Source organism: Lathyrus oleraceus, chromosome 3, assembly GCF_024323335.1.
Source record: "Lathyrus oleraceus cultivar Zhongwan6 chromosome 3, CAAS_Psat_ZW6_1.0, whole genome shotgun sequence".
NCBI classification, from domain to species: domain Eukaryota; kingdom Viridiplantae; phylum Streptophyta; class Magnoliopsida; order Fabales; family Fabaceae; genus Lathyrus; species Lathyrus oleraceus.
The window spans coordinates 249019279-249035734 of record NC_066581.1 but is presented as its reverse complement, the minus strand read 5'-3'; the positions used below and the strand labels follow the sequence as shown (position 1 = coordinate 249035734).

At 38.6% G+C, this 16456-nt stretch overlaps 3 protein-coding genes across 3 annotated transcripts; all 3 read left to right on the top strand.

Annotated features, from left to right (window-relative positions):
* Window positions 1-3553: 3553 nt before the first annotated feature.
* LOC127130691 (uncharacterized) lies at window positions 3554-5395 on the top strand. The gene is made up of 5 exons (XM_051059659.1): window positions 3554-3829; window positions 3932-4024; window positions 4409-4513; window positions 4609-4761; window positions 5345-5395. Exons 1-5 carry the CDS (start codon window positions 3554-3556, stop codon window positions 5393-5395), a joined length of 678 nt encoding a protein of 225 aa, XP_050915616.1.
* LOC127126687 (uncharacterized) lies at window positions 5356-6145 on the top strand. The gene is made up of 2 exons (XM_051055644.1): window positions 5356-5780; window positions 5868-6145. The coding sequence occupies exons 1-2, from the start codon at window positions 5568-5570 to the stop codon at window positions 6087-6089; spliced, it is 435 nt and encodes a 144-aa protein (XP_050911601.1). The 5' UTR covers window positions 5356-5567; the 3' UTR covers window positions 6090-6145.
* A 280-nt stretch (window positions 6146-6425) lies between these two features.
* LOC127130690 (aminopeptidase M1) lies at window positions 6426-7900 on the top strand (the record flags this gene model as incomplete). The annotated part of the gene is made up of 6 exons (XM_051059657.1): window positions 6426-6635; window positions 6740-7025; window positions 7109-7230; window positions 7310-7407; window positions 7494-7671; window positions 7757-7900. Coding segments are annotated over 6 exons (1038 nt in total), but the record flags the coding sequence as incomplete, so codon positions are not given.
* Window positions 7901-16456: the final 8556 nt, after the last annotated feature.

Below are 16456 nucleotides of genomic sequence, written 5' to 3'. Positions count from 1 at the left end.
GACCGTTGCGGGTTAAACCACTTACGTCAGCGATGTTCACAACAGAGGAGGATGGCAAAGTCACCTCTTTCCCATCTTCTACAGCAACAACGTTGTAACGAAAGGGAATCGCCTTTTCAGAAGAATACGGTACTGGACCGGCAGGCTTAATGATAAGAACAGGAGAAACCTTCTTCTTGCTACCATCATACTTAATGGTAACAGGTTCGGGCATCCAGAATACTGGGGAAATCACGTTGACCTCAGGTTCATCTTCATCAACATTCCTATTCTGAAGAATTTCAATGACCCCTTCGTCCAGCATTTCTTGAAGATCTTTACACACCAGGTGACAACCCAATCTGTTAACAGGGCAGATTCGACATTTATCATGGTCGTGCTCATAGTGACTGTACTCGCATAGCAAACGATGCAACTCGACCAGAGACTATCGGATATGACTGACATATTTGACCTTATATTTGCCAGGGCAGCCCTGGACCATGTTGACAGATTTCCCATGCTCGGGCAATGGGTTCTTCTTCACGTTAGGACTTACGTCGTCAAAACACAGAATGCCACACCTCACAAGGTCTTGAACCTTGGTCTTCAAAGGATAGCAATTCTCCACGTCGTGGCCGGGAGCACCAGAATGGTATACTAAATGCAATTCGGGCTTATACCACCACTGAGGGTTAGTAGGTATAGCCGGTGGGTCTCTCAGAGTAATCAGTTTCCTCTCTATCAAAGAGGGATATAGTTTTGCGTACGTCATTGGAATAGGATCAAAAGTGACCTTTTTCCTCTCGTAACTAGTACTGGTTTGATTACTGTTTCGAGGCTGGTAGGTCTGCTGTTGCGGACGGTGCTGTTGCTGATATTACTGAGGTGGTTGTTGATTGTTGCTATGCTGATTGTCTCTGAACACATGTGCTATATGAGCCACCTGGTGCTGCTTACTGGCGGGACGCACAGTCTTCCTCCTCACAGAGGGTCTCCTTGGCTTCATATGGGAGGTTACAACACGTGCCTCTCCATCTTTCTTCTTTGTAAACGCCCCATAGCGCTTGGCAGAAGAGCCTTCTTCTCTGGTCAGACGTCCTTCTCTAACCCCTTCTTCTAGACGCATCCCCATATTCACCATCTCGGTGAAGTCAGAAGGAGCGCTAGCAATCATCCGCTCATAATAGAATGAACTCAAGGTCTTCAGAAAGATCTTGGTCATTTCTTTCTCTTCTAGCGGAGGCACGATCTGTGCTGCCACCTCTCGCCACCTCTGGGCATACTCTTTGAATGTTTCTTTGTCCTTCTGGGACATGGCCCTCAACTGATCCCTATCGGGAGACATATCCACATTATATTTGTATTGCTTAACGAAAGCCTCGCCAAGGTCGTTGAAGGATCGGATGTTCCCACTGTCTAACCCCATGTACCATCTCAGGGCAGCACCGGACAAACTGTCCTGAAAGTAGTGGATGAGAAACTGGTCGTTATCAGTCTGAGTAGACATCTTCCTGGCATACATGACCAAATGGCTGAGAGGACAAGTATTTCCTTTGTATTTTTCAAAGTCAGGGACCTTGAATTTCACAGGAATCTTTACATTGGGAACCAAACACAGTTCGGCAGCAGACTTGCCGAAGAGATCCTTTCCTCTAAGAGTCTTCAATTCCTTGCGAAGCTCAAGAAATTGATCATTCATAGCGTCCATCTTATCATAGACATCTGGGCCCTCGGACGACTTAGAATGATAGATGGTGTCGTCTACCCTGGGAAGAGTATGCACAACAGGAGGAGGAACAGCAAGGACCGGGCTAGATGTCGGCATAGAAGCAAAAGTTGGAGCAGGACCCTCAGGCATGAAATTAGGAGGCATCCCCCACGGAAACCCAGTTGGCATGGCTGTAGGAGCAAAGTGTGCGCTGGCTGCAGGCACAGTAGAGGAGACAATCTCTGAGATAACTGTCCTCTGGGGAGGAGTTGAAGGCGTTGGAGAAGACTGGCTCTGGGCAGCCAAGAATGATTCCATCAAAGCATTCAGTCTGGCCACTTCCTCCTTGAGTTCACGGTTCTCTTGCTCTAGCTGATCTATCAGTCTTGAAGAGTTGGCTCTAGTGTAGTACCGGTGAGTCAGCTTGTCTTCAAAATAAATGAAGAACACAGAGTTAAACCATAGGACAAGAGGCCGAAAACAAAACCTGCTTATGCACATGATGCATGCAATGCTTGTGCATATGATTTGTTTTATTTTTCAAAGGAACTTTAGGGTTTTACTTGCAAATTTTTGGAATCATTTAACATTTATCGCATATAGAAAAATCTCATAAAATAATATTAGGGGAAGAAGTACAGCATTGTCAATCATGTACAAGAGGAAAGGAAAATAATCATCCTATGGATCCCTAGAAACAATCATCTAATGCTCGGGACACAGGAAGATAAGATGCGCGAAGCCTCTTCACTTCCTCCTCATAAGCCGCCTCCATACCCGCCTTCTCTTTGGCGAGTCGGTCGTACTTCCTCTTCCAAAACCGGGAAGACTGAGGGAGTAGAGAAGTCCATGCATCATTAGGTTCATCAATAACCTGATGCTCAAGGAACTCTATCAAAGAATCCTTCTCCTTAATTTGTTGAAGCAATTCTTTACGCTCACGGATCCAGGCATGTGATAGGTCTTCGTCTCTCAACTCCTCTACTCCTTGATTAGGGAGGGTTGAAGGCCCAACCAAAATCATAGGTGTAGGTCTCAGATACTCGTAAGGCATGAGATACTCAGACGCTCTCTTTCTTACCCAAGCAGTATAAGGCTCCAGAGTGATGCAATTCTTAGGACCCAACTCCTTCCTTCCTTTCTTATGAATCTTGCGCCAAGCACGAACCATCCTAGCTTTCAAGCCTTGGGGATCTTTACCCTCCTGAAAGAACACACCCTCTAACAAAATGTTATTGGGTTTATCCTTTACACTACGCCAAAAAGGTTTTTTAACAGCGCATTTTAGACAGCGCTTTTAAAAGAAAGCGCTGTCTAAGGTTAAAATAAAAATAAAACACGGAAACTGTTCTAAAAAAATAATGAAAGCGCTGTCTAAGGGGGGGTCTTAGACAGCGCTTTTAGAAAGCGCTGTCTAAGACCCCCCCTTAGACAGCGCTTTTAGAAAGCGCTTTTAAATATAGACCTTAGACAGCGCTTTCTCAAAAGCGCTGTTTAAAGTCTTTCAATTAAAATGAAAAGGATAATTTACCTAAGTCCAGTGTTACCCCATTCAAACCAAAACCTGCTTCAAGGCTCACCGTACTCCCTCCGTCTCCTTCGCGCCGGAATCGCCTCCGGCAGCGGCGATTTCATGTTGAGGTTAGAATTTGTGTATGTTGCGGTGGCATTTGCACAGCCCATGTGTACAGTGGCCCACTCCATTTGCAGCAACAGCCGTAAGCAAACCCTTCTCCATTTAATTTCACAGTAAAATGCATGCTATTGCGTTCTTCGTCCTCTTTCTAAAATCTACTCCTCTTAAACTAACTACCACTATTTCATTATTCATACCTCGAATCGAAATAAACAAACCCTAGAACTATGGCGAAGAAACGCGTTCCCGATTGGCTCAACAGTCCTATCTGGTCCTCCCCCTCCGAACACAACCGCTTTTCCGCCGCTTTTGACCCACCGGAACCTCCCTCTCCACCCCCTGTCACCGTCGAAGAAGATCCTCCTTTAATTCAACATCGTACAAATCACAATGGTATTGCCACTTCATCTCCCTCTTCTTCTTCATCCTCTGCTTCTACTTCCTCCGCCGATGACATGTCCATCTCTCGCCGGGCCCAGTGCCAGGCTCAATTGTTAGCCGAGGTAGCTTTCGTTTCACTCCATCATCCTTACTCTGAAATAAAAAAGCTTATAGTTGTTATTGTTCAGTTATGATGATATTGCTAACTCTTTGGTTACTAATAGTTATCTAGGAAGGTCATAGATATGCGGGAATTGAGGAGAATTGCTTCTCAAGGGATACCTGATTTTCCTGGTTTACGTTCTACTGTCTGGAAGGTAACTTCCTTTTCATTTTTCTTTGAAATTTCAATTAAGCCTTGGTATGGATGAACAATTTAATTAAGTGTTTATAGCATAATGGTTGTTTATCATATACGTGTTTATGGATAAGCTATTTTTATAACTTAACACCAAGTAAAGTTAAATGGTTTTCATATAACCTATAAAATATAAACTATTTTCATTAGCTTTTTTGAAGAGCTTATGGAAATAAGCTGAAAACAATTTATGAACTTGTTATATACTGTTCGTATAAGCCCTCACAAGTATTTAGGTCAGTGATGATAGATAAACTCAAATAAGTCAATTCAAATAGGTCCAAAGTCAAAAATCAATGTATATAGATGTTGCAATTTATTTATTTATTATTTTTTTTTGCAGCTTCTGCTAGGTTATCTACCACCTGATCATGCCCTTTGGTCCTCTGAATTGGCAAAGAAGAGGTCTCAATACAAACGTTTCAAACAAGACATTCTTATCAATCCTGTAAGTTAGTTGATTTTGTTGGTTATTCTAACTAGTCAATATTCTATTTGCTTTGTCTACTTAGCCCCCGTCTGAATATTTTTGTTGCTAGTTAGTCAGAAATCACGAGGAGGATGTGGGACTCTGCTGATTATGATGCCGACGAAGTCAAATGTGAGACCAGGTGCATGCTTTCTAGATCACAAATCACTCACGGGGAACATCCTTTGAGTCTTGGCAAGACCAGCATTTGGAATAAGTTTTTCCTGGTACTAGTCTATGCAAACTTTTTTCTATATTTGAAAGCTACCCATTTTCCCCCTCTGTGTGAACTGTGTTTATGCTTCTTTGCACCATTGTCTTTATCATAATTACTGTATTCTCTGTTATGAGGCAAGCTTCTAAACTGTTATAATATATGGTATGCGAGTTCTTCATGTCACGGCTTATTTTATTTGTAGAATAACACATGATCTCCAGGTAATTATATTTATCAAACACGCTGCCACATACAGCTGATGGTCTTGCACTCTTGCTGTTATTGATATTTTAATTTTGGAAAATGCTAATGAGTGCCCTTAGTGCATTGTTTAAGTAATCAAAAGTGGTAACTTCCTCATAGGAAGTTGTGTATTTATTACTTCTACATATGTTTTGACTTGTATTTTCAAGACTATTTATTTTTATGAATACCTTAGCAGTGGCCTCAGGGAACTTGTTAGCTCAACCCTTTAATTTTTAATAAAGTAAATACTCCTTTTTATGTCACAAACTATCTGAATGTATCTCATAACGTGCTGTACTCTGGGCAGTGAAGGGCTATTGTGAATCTGTGATAGTAAATGTTGCTAGGCTTGTGGAATAGTGGGTGTTGGGCTATTAGAGTTTGTAAATAAACACTGATGGATGGAACTCCAAAGTTATTTGGTTTGAATGGAACTCCAAATATTTAAAGTAGAGTAGGTCTTTTTGCCTCTGAAGGAATGGTTCATTTGACTTCTTTGGAAGTGGCATGTAATTTTCTTTTGTTTTCTCCATTTTATTATTAGTCTGCCACTATTTTTTTTTGTATCTCATGTCGATTCTCATTAAAAATCAGATATTTAATTTTGGAACTAAAGATGGGAAACCAGCGGATACTTTGTCGCGAAAACACTCATATGTTCTGCAGCCGGTAACTGGGAAAGCAAAGTACTCAAAGCTGCATTCGAGTGAAGTTGCTGATAGCAAACAACCATTGCAGACGGCTGTTGTGAATTTGGATGATGTTACAATCAGCTTATCTAAGGTTCATTTGTTGTTTCTCTTTTGGTCATTTTGTTGTGTGAGATTGTCATCATTTTTGAGGATAATCTTTGCATTTCTGTCTTTGCAGGATGGATACAGAGATATGATGAAATTAGCAGACAACTTCGCTACATTTAATCAACGTCTAAAGTATGCTCATTTCCGTCCACTGGTGCCAGTAAAAGCTGATTCCAGGTCTTGGTGGAAGTATGCTTACAGAGCTGTATCCGATCAGATGAAAAAGGCAAGGTATTTAACTTCAATTATATTCACAGCCTTATACATTACTTGTCAACTGCTAAGATTTTGATTGTTAATTACTGTAATAGGGTTATAGATAGAGAAGAGGAGAAAGGTTACATATGGAAAATGGGAGGAATATGAGGTGTGTGTTGAGTGTAATTCGGGTTGACATGTATGTTATTAGGCAAAGAAATAGCATCTCTGACTATTTTCTGCTCTAGGATTACTCTCTGTTGTAATTTCTTTTTAATGTATGATATACAAATTTGCTTTTATAATTGTAAAGTATGCAGTAACTTCAGAACATGTTTATTCCAATGAAAGCGATATTCTTTTTATAGGAAATAGTCCATAAAGATACTTCATAAATTGAGGGATTAAGAAATAAAATAAACATAAAATTCCCACATTGTTTTTTTTATCTAACCAGAGGTCACTAGCTTCATATATAAAAAAGCATGCTTGTTCAAATGCTAAGACTGAGGATCTATGGGCTGCACTTGAGGAAGGATCTGGTGAACCTGTGAATAAGTTAATGACCACATGGACTAAGCAGCAAGGATATCCTGTTGTATCTGTTAAAGTCAACAATCAGAATTTGGAGTTTGATCAGGTACCATTGCATCCAACCTTTTCATTAGTTTCTTGTCGTGACTATCTTCAGAGAAAACCCTTTATGTGTATTGTAACTTGGGAGCCTTGTATGTTTATCGGCAGTCACAATTCTTGTCAAGTGGTGCTCAAGGGGAAGGCCAATGGATTGTTCCAATAACATTATGCTTTGGCTCATATGACGTCCACAAAAATTTCCTCTTCCAAACAAAATCTGAAACACGTGATGTTAAAGAGTTACTCGGTTCCCCGATTACCGAAGACAGCAAATCTTGGATTAAAATTAATGTGGAGCAGGCTGGTTTCTACAGGGTGAAATATGATGAGTTGCTTGCTGCTAAACTTAGATATGCAATAGAGAAAAAAATATTATCTCCATCAGACCGGTTTGGTAAATTAGATAATCTCTTAACAATTTAGTTCCAATGGTAGAAGAGGAAAATACTGATAATTTGTGAGTTACTACTTTGACAGGAACTTTGGATGATACATATGCACTTTGTAATGCTCGCAAAGAATCATTGACCTCCTTGCTTAACTTGATGGCAGCTTATAGGGAGGAAGATGATTATACTGTGCTCTCTAACCTGATATCAGTAATGCTATCTTCCCAATATTGCTCATTAGTTACATAGGTTATTTATTGGATCTAATTTCAGTTCTCTTGTTTTACAGATAAGTTCTAAAGTTCAAAATATTGCAGCTGATGCAGTTCCAGACTTGCTAGATTATTTCAAACAGTTTTCTATTAATGTTCTCCAGTACTCTGCAGAGTAAGTTGGTTTTTATTGCGGTTAACGATTTTTTTAAGGAATTAGAGTATTTCTGCTACAACTTTCCTGTTTATATTGCTTTGCAGGAGGCTTGGTTGGGATCCTAAACCAGGAGAAACTCATGATGATGCGTTGTTGAGAGGAGAAATTTTGACTTCCCTTGCTGAATTTGGACATGATCTGACACTGGATGAAGCAAGCAGGCGATTCCAGGCTTTCTTAGAAAACAGAAATACTCCACTTCTTCCACCTGATATAAGAAGGGTTCGCTGCAGCATCATTAGAAATTTTGAACATATGGAATCTTCTTATGTATTCTTCTTTTGATGACTTTTTTTAATGTTGGCAGGCAGTTTACGTGGCTGTAATGAAACGGGCAACCAAATCTAACCGCTCGGGTTATGAATCACTTCTGAAACTATACAGAGAAACTGACCTAAGTCAGGAGAAAACGCGTATTCTGGGTAATGAAATATCTTCAGTGAAGGCATAACAAGGTATTTGGATGGTGTGGAGTCCTTTCTAGAAATACTTTCAATTTAATATTTCAGCCATTAAATTTGGATTTTACTTTAGTTTTGACTGTGCTGCTCACCTATAATCACATACACTGTTAGGAACGGTAACTCTCCTAAAGAGGAAACCGAGGAATTCAATTTCAGTGAAGAGGACTGGAACCAGTTAAATAAAATGATCGGGTATAAGGAGGGTGATGATGGGAAATCGGATGTAAATAGCAAGGCAGATGTTGTTCATAAATTTGTGTAATTAATGTGTACATTTGTAGTATATGTAATGACTTGTAAATGTGTACATAAATTTGTATATATTATGATACATTTAAGGCAAAATTGGTTTGAATTGGTATATATATATATTTGTTAGCCAAAAATTGGTAGAAAAAAGGCCAAAATGGCATGTATAAAATGTGATAACTGTCTGTCAAAATCTGGTTGAAAACAGGTAGAAATTCTGGTTTATAAACCTGGAAAAAATGTGGTTTAAAACAAAAGCTTCAAAAAATTTCGTATACATTAGACAGTGCTTTTGTAAAAAGCGCTGTCTAAGGGGGGGATTAGAAAGCGCTTTAGGCAAAAGCGCTGTCTAAGGGGGGGGGGGCTTAGACAGCGCTTTTTGAAAAGCGCTGTCTAAGCCCCCCCCCCCCCCCCCCTTAGACAGCGCTTTTTGAAAAGCGCTGTCTAAGCCCCCCCCCCCCCCCCCCTTAGACAGCGCTTTTGCCTAAAGCGCTGTCTAAGGTATACCTAAAAAAATTAAAATAGGGGGGGCTTAGACAGCGCTTTTTGAAAAGCGCTGTCTAAGCCCCCCCCCTTAGACAACGCTTTGGCCAAAAGCGCTGTCTAAGGTATACCTAAAAAAATTAAAATAGGAGGGTCTTAGAAAGCGCTTTTGGCCAAAGCGCTGTCTAAGGGGGGGGGGCTTAGACAGCGCTTTTAAGATTTAAAAAAGCGCTGTCTAAACCTTTAGCAGCGGAGGTTTAGACAGCGCTTTAAAGCGCTGTCTAAGGCTAAAAAAAGCGCTGTCTAAGGTCTTGTTTGGCGTAGTGTTAGGGGGAACCCAAGCTGACGACGTGCCAAAGCAGGGTTGTAGTTAATCCCACCACATGTACCAAGAAGAGGCACATTGGAGAATTCACCACAAGAGTCGATAATCTGCACACCATCATACACACTGTTGTACCAAGAGATATCGTCATTAGTGAGAGACATAAGTCTCGTGGACCACCGTAGACATCCCTTGTTTTCCTTGAAAGCGACCGTCTGAGGTAAGTGAGAAATAAACCACTTATACAACAGAGGCAAACAACACACAATGGCACCACCACCTTTTGCATTCCTCATATGCAAAGAGAAATAGGCATCACCCAACAGAGTAGGAACGGGATTAAGAGTAGAAAAGATCCTAATAGCGTTCACATCCACAAACTTGTCGATGTTGGGGAACAACACTAACCCATAGATGAGAAGTACAAATATGGCTTCAAAGGCATCCTCACTCATGGCCTTCCCATAGATAGTAGCTTGAGCAATGAGGAACTCAGAAGGGAGACCTTGAATTCCACTTTTGGTAGTCATATGAGCACCAACCAGAGATTCATCTATATGAAGCATATCAGTTATCTCTCGAGAAGTAGGAATACTCTCCAAGCCACTGAACGGCAACTGATCCAGGATAGGTATACCCACAAGATAAGCATACTCCTCAAGGGTAGGCAAAAGCTGGAAATCCGGGAACGTGAAGCAACGGTACAAGGGATCATAAAACTGCACCAATACACTCATCAATCCTTCATCCACCTGAGTAGTCAGAAGAGGGAGAAGCTTCCCAAAACGAGCTTTGAAACCCAAAGGATCCAATACATAGGATGTCAGATTCCTTAACTCTTTCAAATCTGGTTGCCTGAAGTTGTACTTCTTTGTATTCCTTCTTTGTCTTTCCATGTCTGAAAATTTTGCAAATAAACCCCTTGAGTTCCTTGAAAATTTTCTTCATTATTGATGATATGGATGCAAATGAATGCATGAATGCATGAATGCAACAATCACACTTAAGGATCAAGCAAAGCACACCAAACAAAGGTCATGGGATGGATCATATTATCCTTAATATCAATCATCCATTTTGGTGGATTATGGTTTACACCTTATCAACACCCAAGTTCCATTGATATTAAGGATATATGAACGGATCAACCATGAATCAAGGGTTTGTTGCAAGTCACGACCATGGAGTCCTGGTTAAGAACCACCCAAAGGGAATGTACTAGGGTTTAAACCTGCCAAACATGGTATACAAGAGGTTCCCATTGTCATCATCCCATCTTTTGGATATTATCGGAGAAACGACTACTTGTATTCCAAAAAATATTCTCAAGAGAGACTCTTATGAGTGTAGTATCGCGTAACAATCGTATCAAATCTTACACTTGAACGACTTTCGCACTACATCCTAAAAATAGGCCAAGATGGGCTTGGTAAACTAAGGTCCTTGGCTTCTAAGGTCTATATTGGAAAGAGTAATGTCAAACCACAACTTACTTGTGTGACATTATTGATCCCAAAATGACCTCCACCAAGTGAATGGTCTTGCAAGTCAACTTGCTAAGGAATAACTCCACACAAGTCAACAAGACTACGCCATTCTCTTATCCTAAGTGCACTCGAGTTCGGGTATAGAACTCATCTCACAAAGATCACCAAGCATACAAGGAATTAATATCAAGCAAATCAATCATTACATACAATACAGTAATCCCAAATTGCAAAAAAAAATATGTCACAAAACAATATAATACAACAAGCATGAAGAGTTGGCAAAACCCACTAAGCAAATGTTCCCCAGTGGAGTCGCCACTTTTCTGCAGCGGGGTATTCGTTACCATTAGAAATATTGACTAAATCCAAGGTAAATCATACAAGTCGAGTCGCCACCGCACTTCTATTTATCCAAAGGAATGGTTAGAAAGCGAACAAAAACCTAATAGTTTTAACAAAAACTAGTAAAAGAAAACAGAGATCTGGGTAAGGGGGTTGGTTATGCAATGGGAAGGTGTTAGGCACCCAAAACATCCTAGGTACTCCTAGGGAACCCTTTTCATACTTGTGAAGGTTGTTGTCTTGTGAAAAATTTTGTTTGTGCAAACATGATTGGAAAGATGAGAAGAGAATGTACAAGTTATTTACATTTTTGTTTGGATGGATAAACCCATTGCCTACGTACCATCTTATAAAAAGATTAGGATCAAAACCTCGTAGTTCGGGGTAAAAATCTCAAAAATGACTTGGTGAATTGATTGGTCCAAAAGCCTTAAGGTCTTTTGTTATCAAAGGGAGAAAACTCAACCAAACTACAAATCCACCATGTGAGGATAGCTTCAACATGCTAGTGAGGGGTTAACCCTATAATAAGCATGGAAGACTCATTGTCCATCACTAAGGATATAGGCGAGTATTACATCTACCACAAGGATAACTGAAACCTAATAGCTAAAGGTTATGAAAAATTTGATTAAGGAAGTGGCCATTGGAACCACAAAAGACATTTGAATGGGTTATATTTACCAATTTGAAGTATATACAAAAGTGGTCAAAATTGACTTAAAGATTCAATTCAAAATAAGTGTTATGAAGAGAAAGTTTGAAAATCAAAAGTATAAGGCTTAGGTTTCTAATGTTGAAAACAAATGTTAAATGTTTGCACAAAAGTTTTGGCTTGGGTTAGAGTGGAGAGAAGAAGAAGAAGGGCTAAAGTCCTAAGCAAAGCAAAAAGAGAAGGGATAAGAAATCAAAACCATACTTAGGAGTTCCTCTCTTGAGATCATATTGATGATCCAAGTAGCTCCCATCCTTTGGAATAAACAACCACTAAGTATAAGCAACCAATCAAGTCTCACAAGAGATCCTTAATGTATCTTGTATCTTCCACTTGGATAAACATGGCAATGGCCCTCCAGTTAAGCTCAAATGGGAACTCCTAGCACAAAAGCACACACATCAAAAAGTTCCATGAAGTAAAACAAAAATGGACAAGAGAGAGTTTAGGGATTTGGTCCTTCTAATCCATCTTCAACATTAAGATCTTTTCACTTCAATTTTGCATAAGGAAGGTCCTAGAAACTAAGTCCAATTCTCCATTTCTTTGCATAGGGAAAGTCCTAGAAACTAAGTCCATTTCTTTGCATTTTAGTCCATAACAATCAAAACAAAACACAAGCACAATAATATATACACAATTATGTGCTCAAGTGAGCAAAGGGCAAATGGCATTAACATAAACATGTGCTCAAGTGAGCAAAGAGAAAAGCAAATGAATAATATGTGCAAGAATAGTAAATTGCATTAAAGTACATTGCATAAAGTAAATGTTAATTGTCAATAGTTAGTGTTAGTAGTTAGTGTGCCATAAGGCAAATTTAGCGCTATGTTAAGCAATCGTAATTGGACTTATGTAGAAGTCACAACTATCTGAGGCCGGTCAATAATAATGTACGCAACAAACACAAGTTAGGAGTCTTGATTAGTGAACCAAGTCCCAACAACTTGTCATGCCAAAAAGGAGAAGAGAATTGATCTTGTATTGGTTTAAGCCTTTTGCATGATTTAAAAGACAACCTATCCTTAATGCAAAGCCATTCACTTGATCAATTGATCAAGATGAATTAGATTTGAATCAAGGAAGATTAAATCTCCCTAACCAATGCTAACTTATCAACCTTCAACTCATTGATCAAAAAGAAAAAGAAGAAGAAGAAGAAGAAGGAGATGGGTAAGAGAAAAGGAAATGACACAATGATAAAAGAAATATAAATGCATAAAATGGAACATCATGTACCAGTCCTCATATGTTGACCAATAACATTGAAAGTCAAGTTCAAATAATCAAAAACAGAAGTGAGATGAAGATTGGAAGTCAAGAAAAGAATAAAATAATTTTTTGGCATTTTTTAATATTAAAAATAAACTTGAATTAAAATAAATGGAAAGGTCAAACTTCAAAATCACTTCAAATCAACCTTGAAAGGTCCAAGTGATTTATCCTAAGTTCAACAAGGTCAAACAAGGTTTGACAAAAAATTTCAGCATTTCTAAAAGTCAGAAACTATTTTTAATCAATTAAAAATAACCTAATTGAACTAAAATCTCAAATAAATCTCAAATCAATTCAAAAATTGATGAGAATATTTTTCATAGATCCATCATCATTCAAATAGGTTAGGAAAATATTTTTGTATTTTTTGAATATCAAAAAGTATTTAAAATGAATTAAAAATAACCAGAAAAGAGAAAATTCATAAAAAATATCAAATGATAAAATAAAAAATATTAAAAATCAGAAATAGAAACTAGAATTTATTTGGGAAATAATGCAATAGGTCCCATATTTTTTGGATAAAAAATGAAAGAGATATTGATTTTTGAAAATAAAAGGAATTAAATAAATTAAATCAGAAATTCAGAAAATGGAAAAAACCACAAGCGTCTGATCGAGCCTCATTAATTGACGTGGCTGATCAGACGGATGTGAGATGCACGCGCATGAAAGGCATGAGTCAACAGCGAAGCATCCAGCATTATTGAAAGTCATAAGATCCAAAGGACACGATTCAATCTGGAAACAAGATCAAACGGTCCAGATTTAAACTGGACATGATGAAGCCACCAGAGCCACCGTCTTCTCCGGTGAGCTTCCAGATTCCGGCCAAAATGCAGAACTTCAAAAGGCAACCAAAACGTGCGATCTATACATCAATAGAAAGCTAAGATGATGTACATCATCTCTATACCATCCAATTTCCTTCTAGATCTCTATAATTTGAGAATTTAGAAGTTGAAAAATCTGGTGTTCATCATGAACTCAATGAATTGTAAAAATTAAAAGCATAAACATGATGCCTCTATTGAGAGGACTTCAGCCAACACAAAATCACAGCCAATAGGTCCAAGGATTAGGAGAATCGAAGAGAATACTAGTTGGAGTTCAAGTTTAAGTTCTGGTGATTTGAGCTTGAAACCTTGCTTGCTTTATCAAAACAAAAGTTCAATGAAGTGTATAATGAAGGTTTAGAAGCATTAGATCTATGAATACAACCAGATGAAGCTGAATTCGAGATTTGAAAATTTTAAGAGAAATGAAACTTGCTTCTTTAGTGATGGTTAGGGAATGAATTCTGCAGCATTTCAGGTTGAATGTGGGTGTGTAAATGGAGGGAATGAAGCCTCTATTTCTAGAAAAATTGGCAAGGAAAGGGTGGAATGATCCGTGTGCATAAATTTGGATACCACTTGCATGGGCTTGCATGATCATGCACAAGGCCCAAAAGCAATGCCAAATGCAAGCTGAGTTCAAATGCCAAGGGTTTAGACGTGTAATTTTCTCTGAATTGGCTTGTGCAACAAGATTTCAACATGAATTCCACAATTGAACCTAATCATTCACCTCTTCGAAAATACCATTTAGAAAATCCAAGCATAGGCATATGGGTAATGGTTGGAAAGGCTTTTGTATAAGGAACAAATGTTATGTTGGTCAAAAGTCCATTTGAAATGTGGAAATTTATGAAATTTGAGTTTAAAGTGTGATGTGCAAAACATGCCAAGGCAAGGTTTCTAAAATTGGCCAACTTTCAAGCCCTTCTGTTTTGATGATGCAAGCTTCAAAAGAAAAAACCTCCAACATCAAAATTGTAGATATTTTCAAGAAAATCAAAATGGACTTAAATTTTGCATCATTTGGATTTTTGATTAAGACGTTATGGGCACTTGAAGTTGGACTTTTTTGACTTTTAATTCCTTTGACCCAAAAGGACCTATAATGTCTTGCATTATCACATGTATTTCCTTTAAGATTTTGAAATTTTGTTCAACATGACATTTTAAGTAGACATCTCAAGCTTTCCAATTCATTTGATCCCACCTCAAAATCATAAAAAATGAATGAGTTATGTCCTTGAGAAGTTGACCCAAAATTAGGGTTTCAGTCAAAATGACCTATAATGTATTGGAATGGCAGATGGTTTTCCAAGCTTCAAATCAAATTTTGATGACCATGAAAGTTGTTCATATTGTCCTTAAGAACCTTTTTGTTTTTGGAACCATCTCCATTTGACCAACACATAAAAAGCTAGGTCTCAGTGCATTTCCAAATAGTCAGATGAATTGACTGATCAACTTTTCAAGTCCACAACTCATACCTTGATGAATTTATGATTGAGGACACTCAAATAAGTTCAAATATGCATGAAATTAAGAGTTAGAGAACTTCCCTTGATTGTATTTGACCATGGGCTGAGGTTGCTTCGTGAGCAAGGCATTGTGGTGCACAGATGGATTAGGGTTTCCTTGAAGAACAAGACCTCAAACCCTTTGACTTGCTTTGATCAAAATGATTCATTGAGGTACTAGGGAGGCATATTTGATGGATTAGAGCTTTGGTAACCATTACCATGCTTGCTTTCATCTCCTCTTGGGTGTGTCTTTGTACCAATGACCTCCTAGAAGCTTTGGACTTTGTGATTGCTCAAGCTACAAACACAAGATGTTAGTGACATATTTTTGTGCTTTTGGTTAGTAAGCAAAATGAGAAAAGAAATAATATACAATTCAAGCATGCTTGGTGATCTCAAACCACTCACAAGGAGTCCCACCCAAAGGCAAAGGGAATCAAGATGCTTAATGATCCTTGAGGCTATGCAATGCAATATTATGATGCCATGAGGGATCTTAGGGACAAAATTGGGGTCTTACACATACCACTTGGTTGATATCCAAAATGGATCCAATCAAGTTTATTTTTGTGAAGCCTGCTTCAACTAGGAGGATATCCCATTGGCAGATGTTATTATCCGAGTATGATATTGAATACTGATCTCAAAAAGTGATCAAAGGTAGTATCTTGGCTGACCATTTGGCTCACCAACCGATTGAAGATTACCAGTCAGTGCAGTATGACTTTCCTGATGAAGAGATCTTATACTTGAAAATGAAAGATTTGGATAAACCATTACTTGAAGAAGGTCCAGAACCTGGTTCCCGTTGGGGTATGGTATTTGATGGAGTTGTTAATCAATATCGTAATTGCATTGGGGTAGTGATTATTACTCCTCAAGGCACTCATTTTCCATTTACAGCTAGATTGACTTTCAAGTGTACGAATAATATGGCTGAGTATGAAGCTTGCATTATGGGGCTTGAAGAGGCCATTGATCTCAGAATCAAATATTTATACGTCTATGGAGATTCAGCTTTGGTTGTGAATCAAATCAAAGGTGAATGGGAGACGAATCAACCCGGTTTGATACCATATAGATATTATGCGAGGAGGATTTCAACTTTCTTTACAAAGGTTGAGTTTCATCATATCCCTCGAGATGAAAACCGGATGGTAGATGCTCTTGCAACGTTGGCTTCAATGATTATGGTGAAGTATTGGAATGAGGTTCCCAATCTGACTGTGATGCGTCTTGATAGGCCAGCTCATGTATTTGCTGTTGAAGAAATCAAAGATGAGAAACTGTGGTACTTTGATATCAAAT

Coding starts and splice junctions, on each gene's coding strand:
- LOC127130691 (XM_051059659.1), top strand. CDS start 3,554: ATGGCGAAGAAACGCGTTCCCGATTGGCTCAACAGTCCTATCTGGTCC. Junction 3,830..3,931: donor AGGCTCAATTGTTAGCCGAG/GTAGCTTTCGTT, acceptor GGTTACTAATAG/TTATCTAGGAAGGTCATAGA. Junction 4,025..4,408: donor TACGTTCTACTGTCTGGAAG/GTAACTTCCTTT, acceptor TTTTTTTTGCAG/CTTCTGCTAGGTTATCTACC.
- LOC127126687 (XM_051055644.1), top strand. CDS start 5,568: ATGTCGATTCTCATTAAAAATCAGATATTTAATTTTGGAACTAAAGAT. Junction 5,781..5,867: donor TTACAATCAGCTTATCTAAG/GTTCATTTGTTG, acceptor CTGTCTTTGCAG/GATGGATACAGAGATATGAT.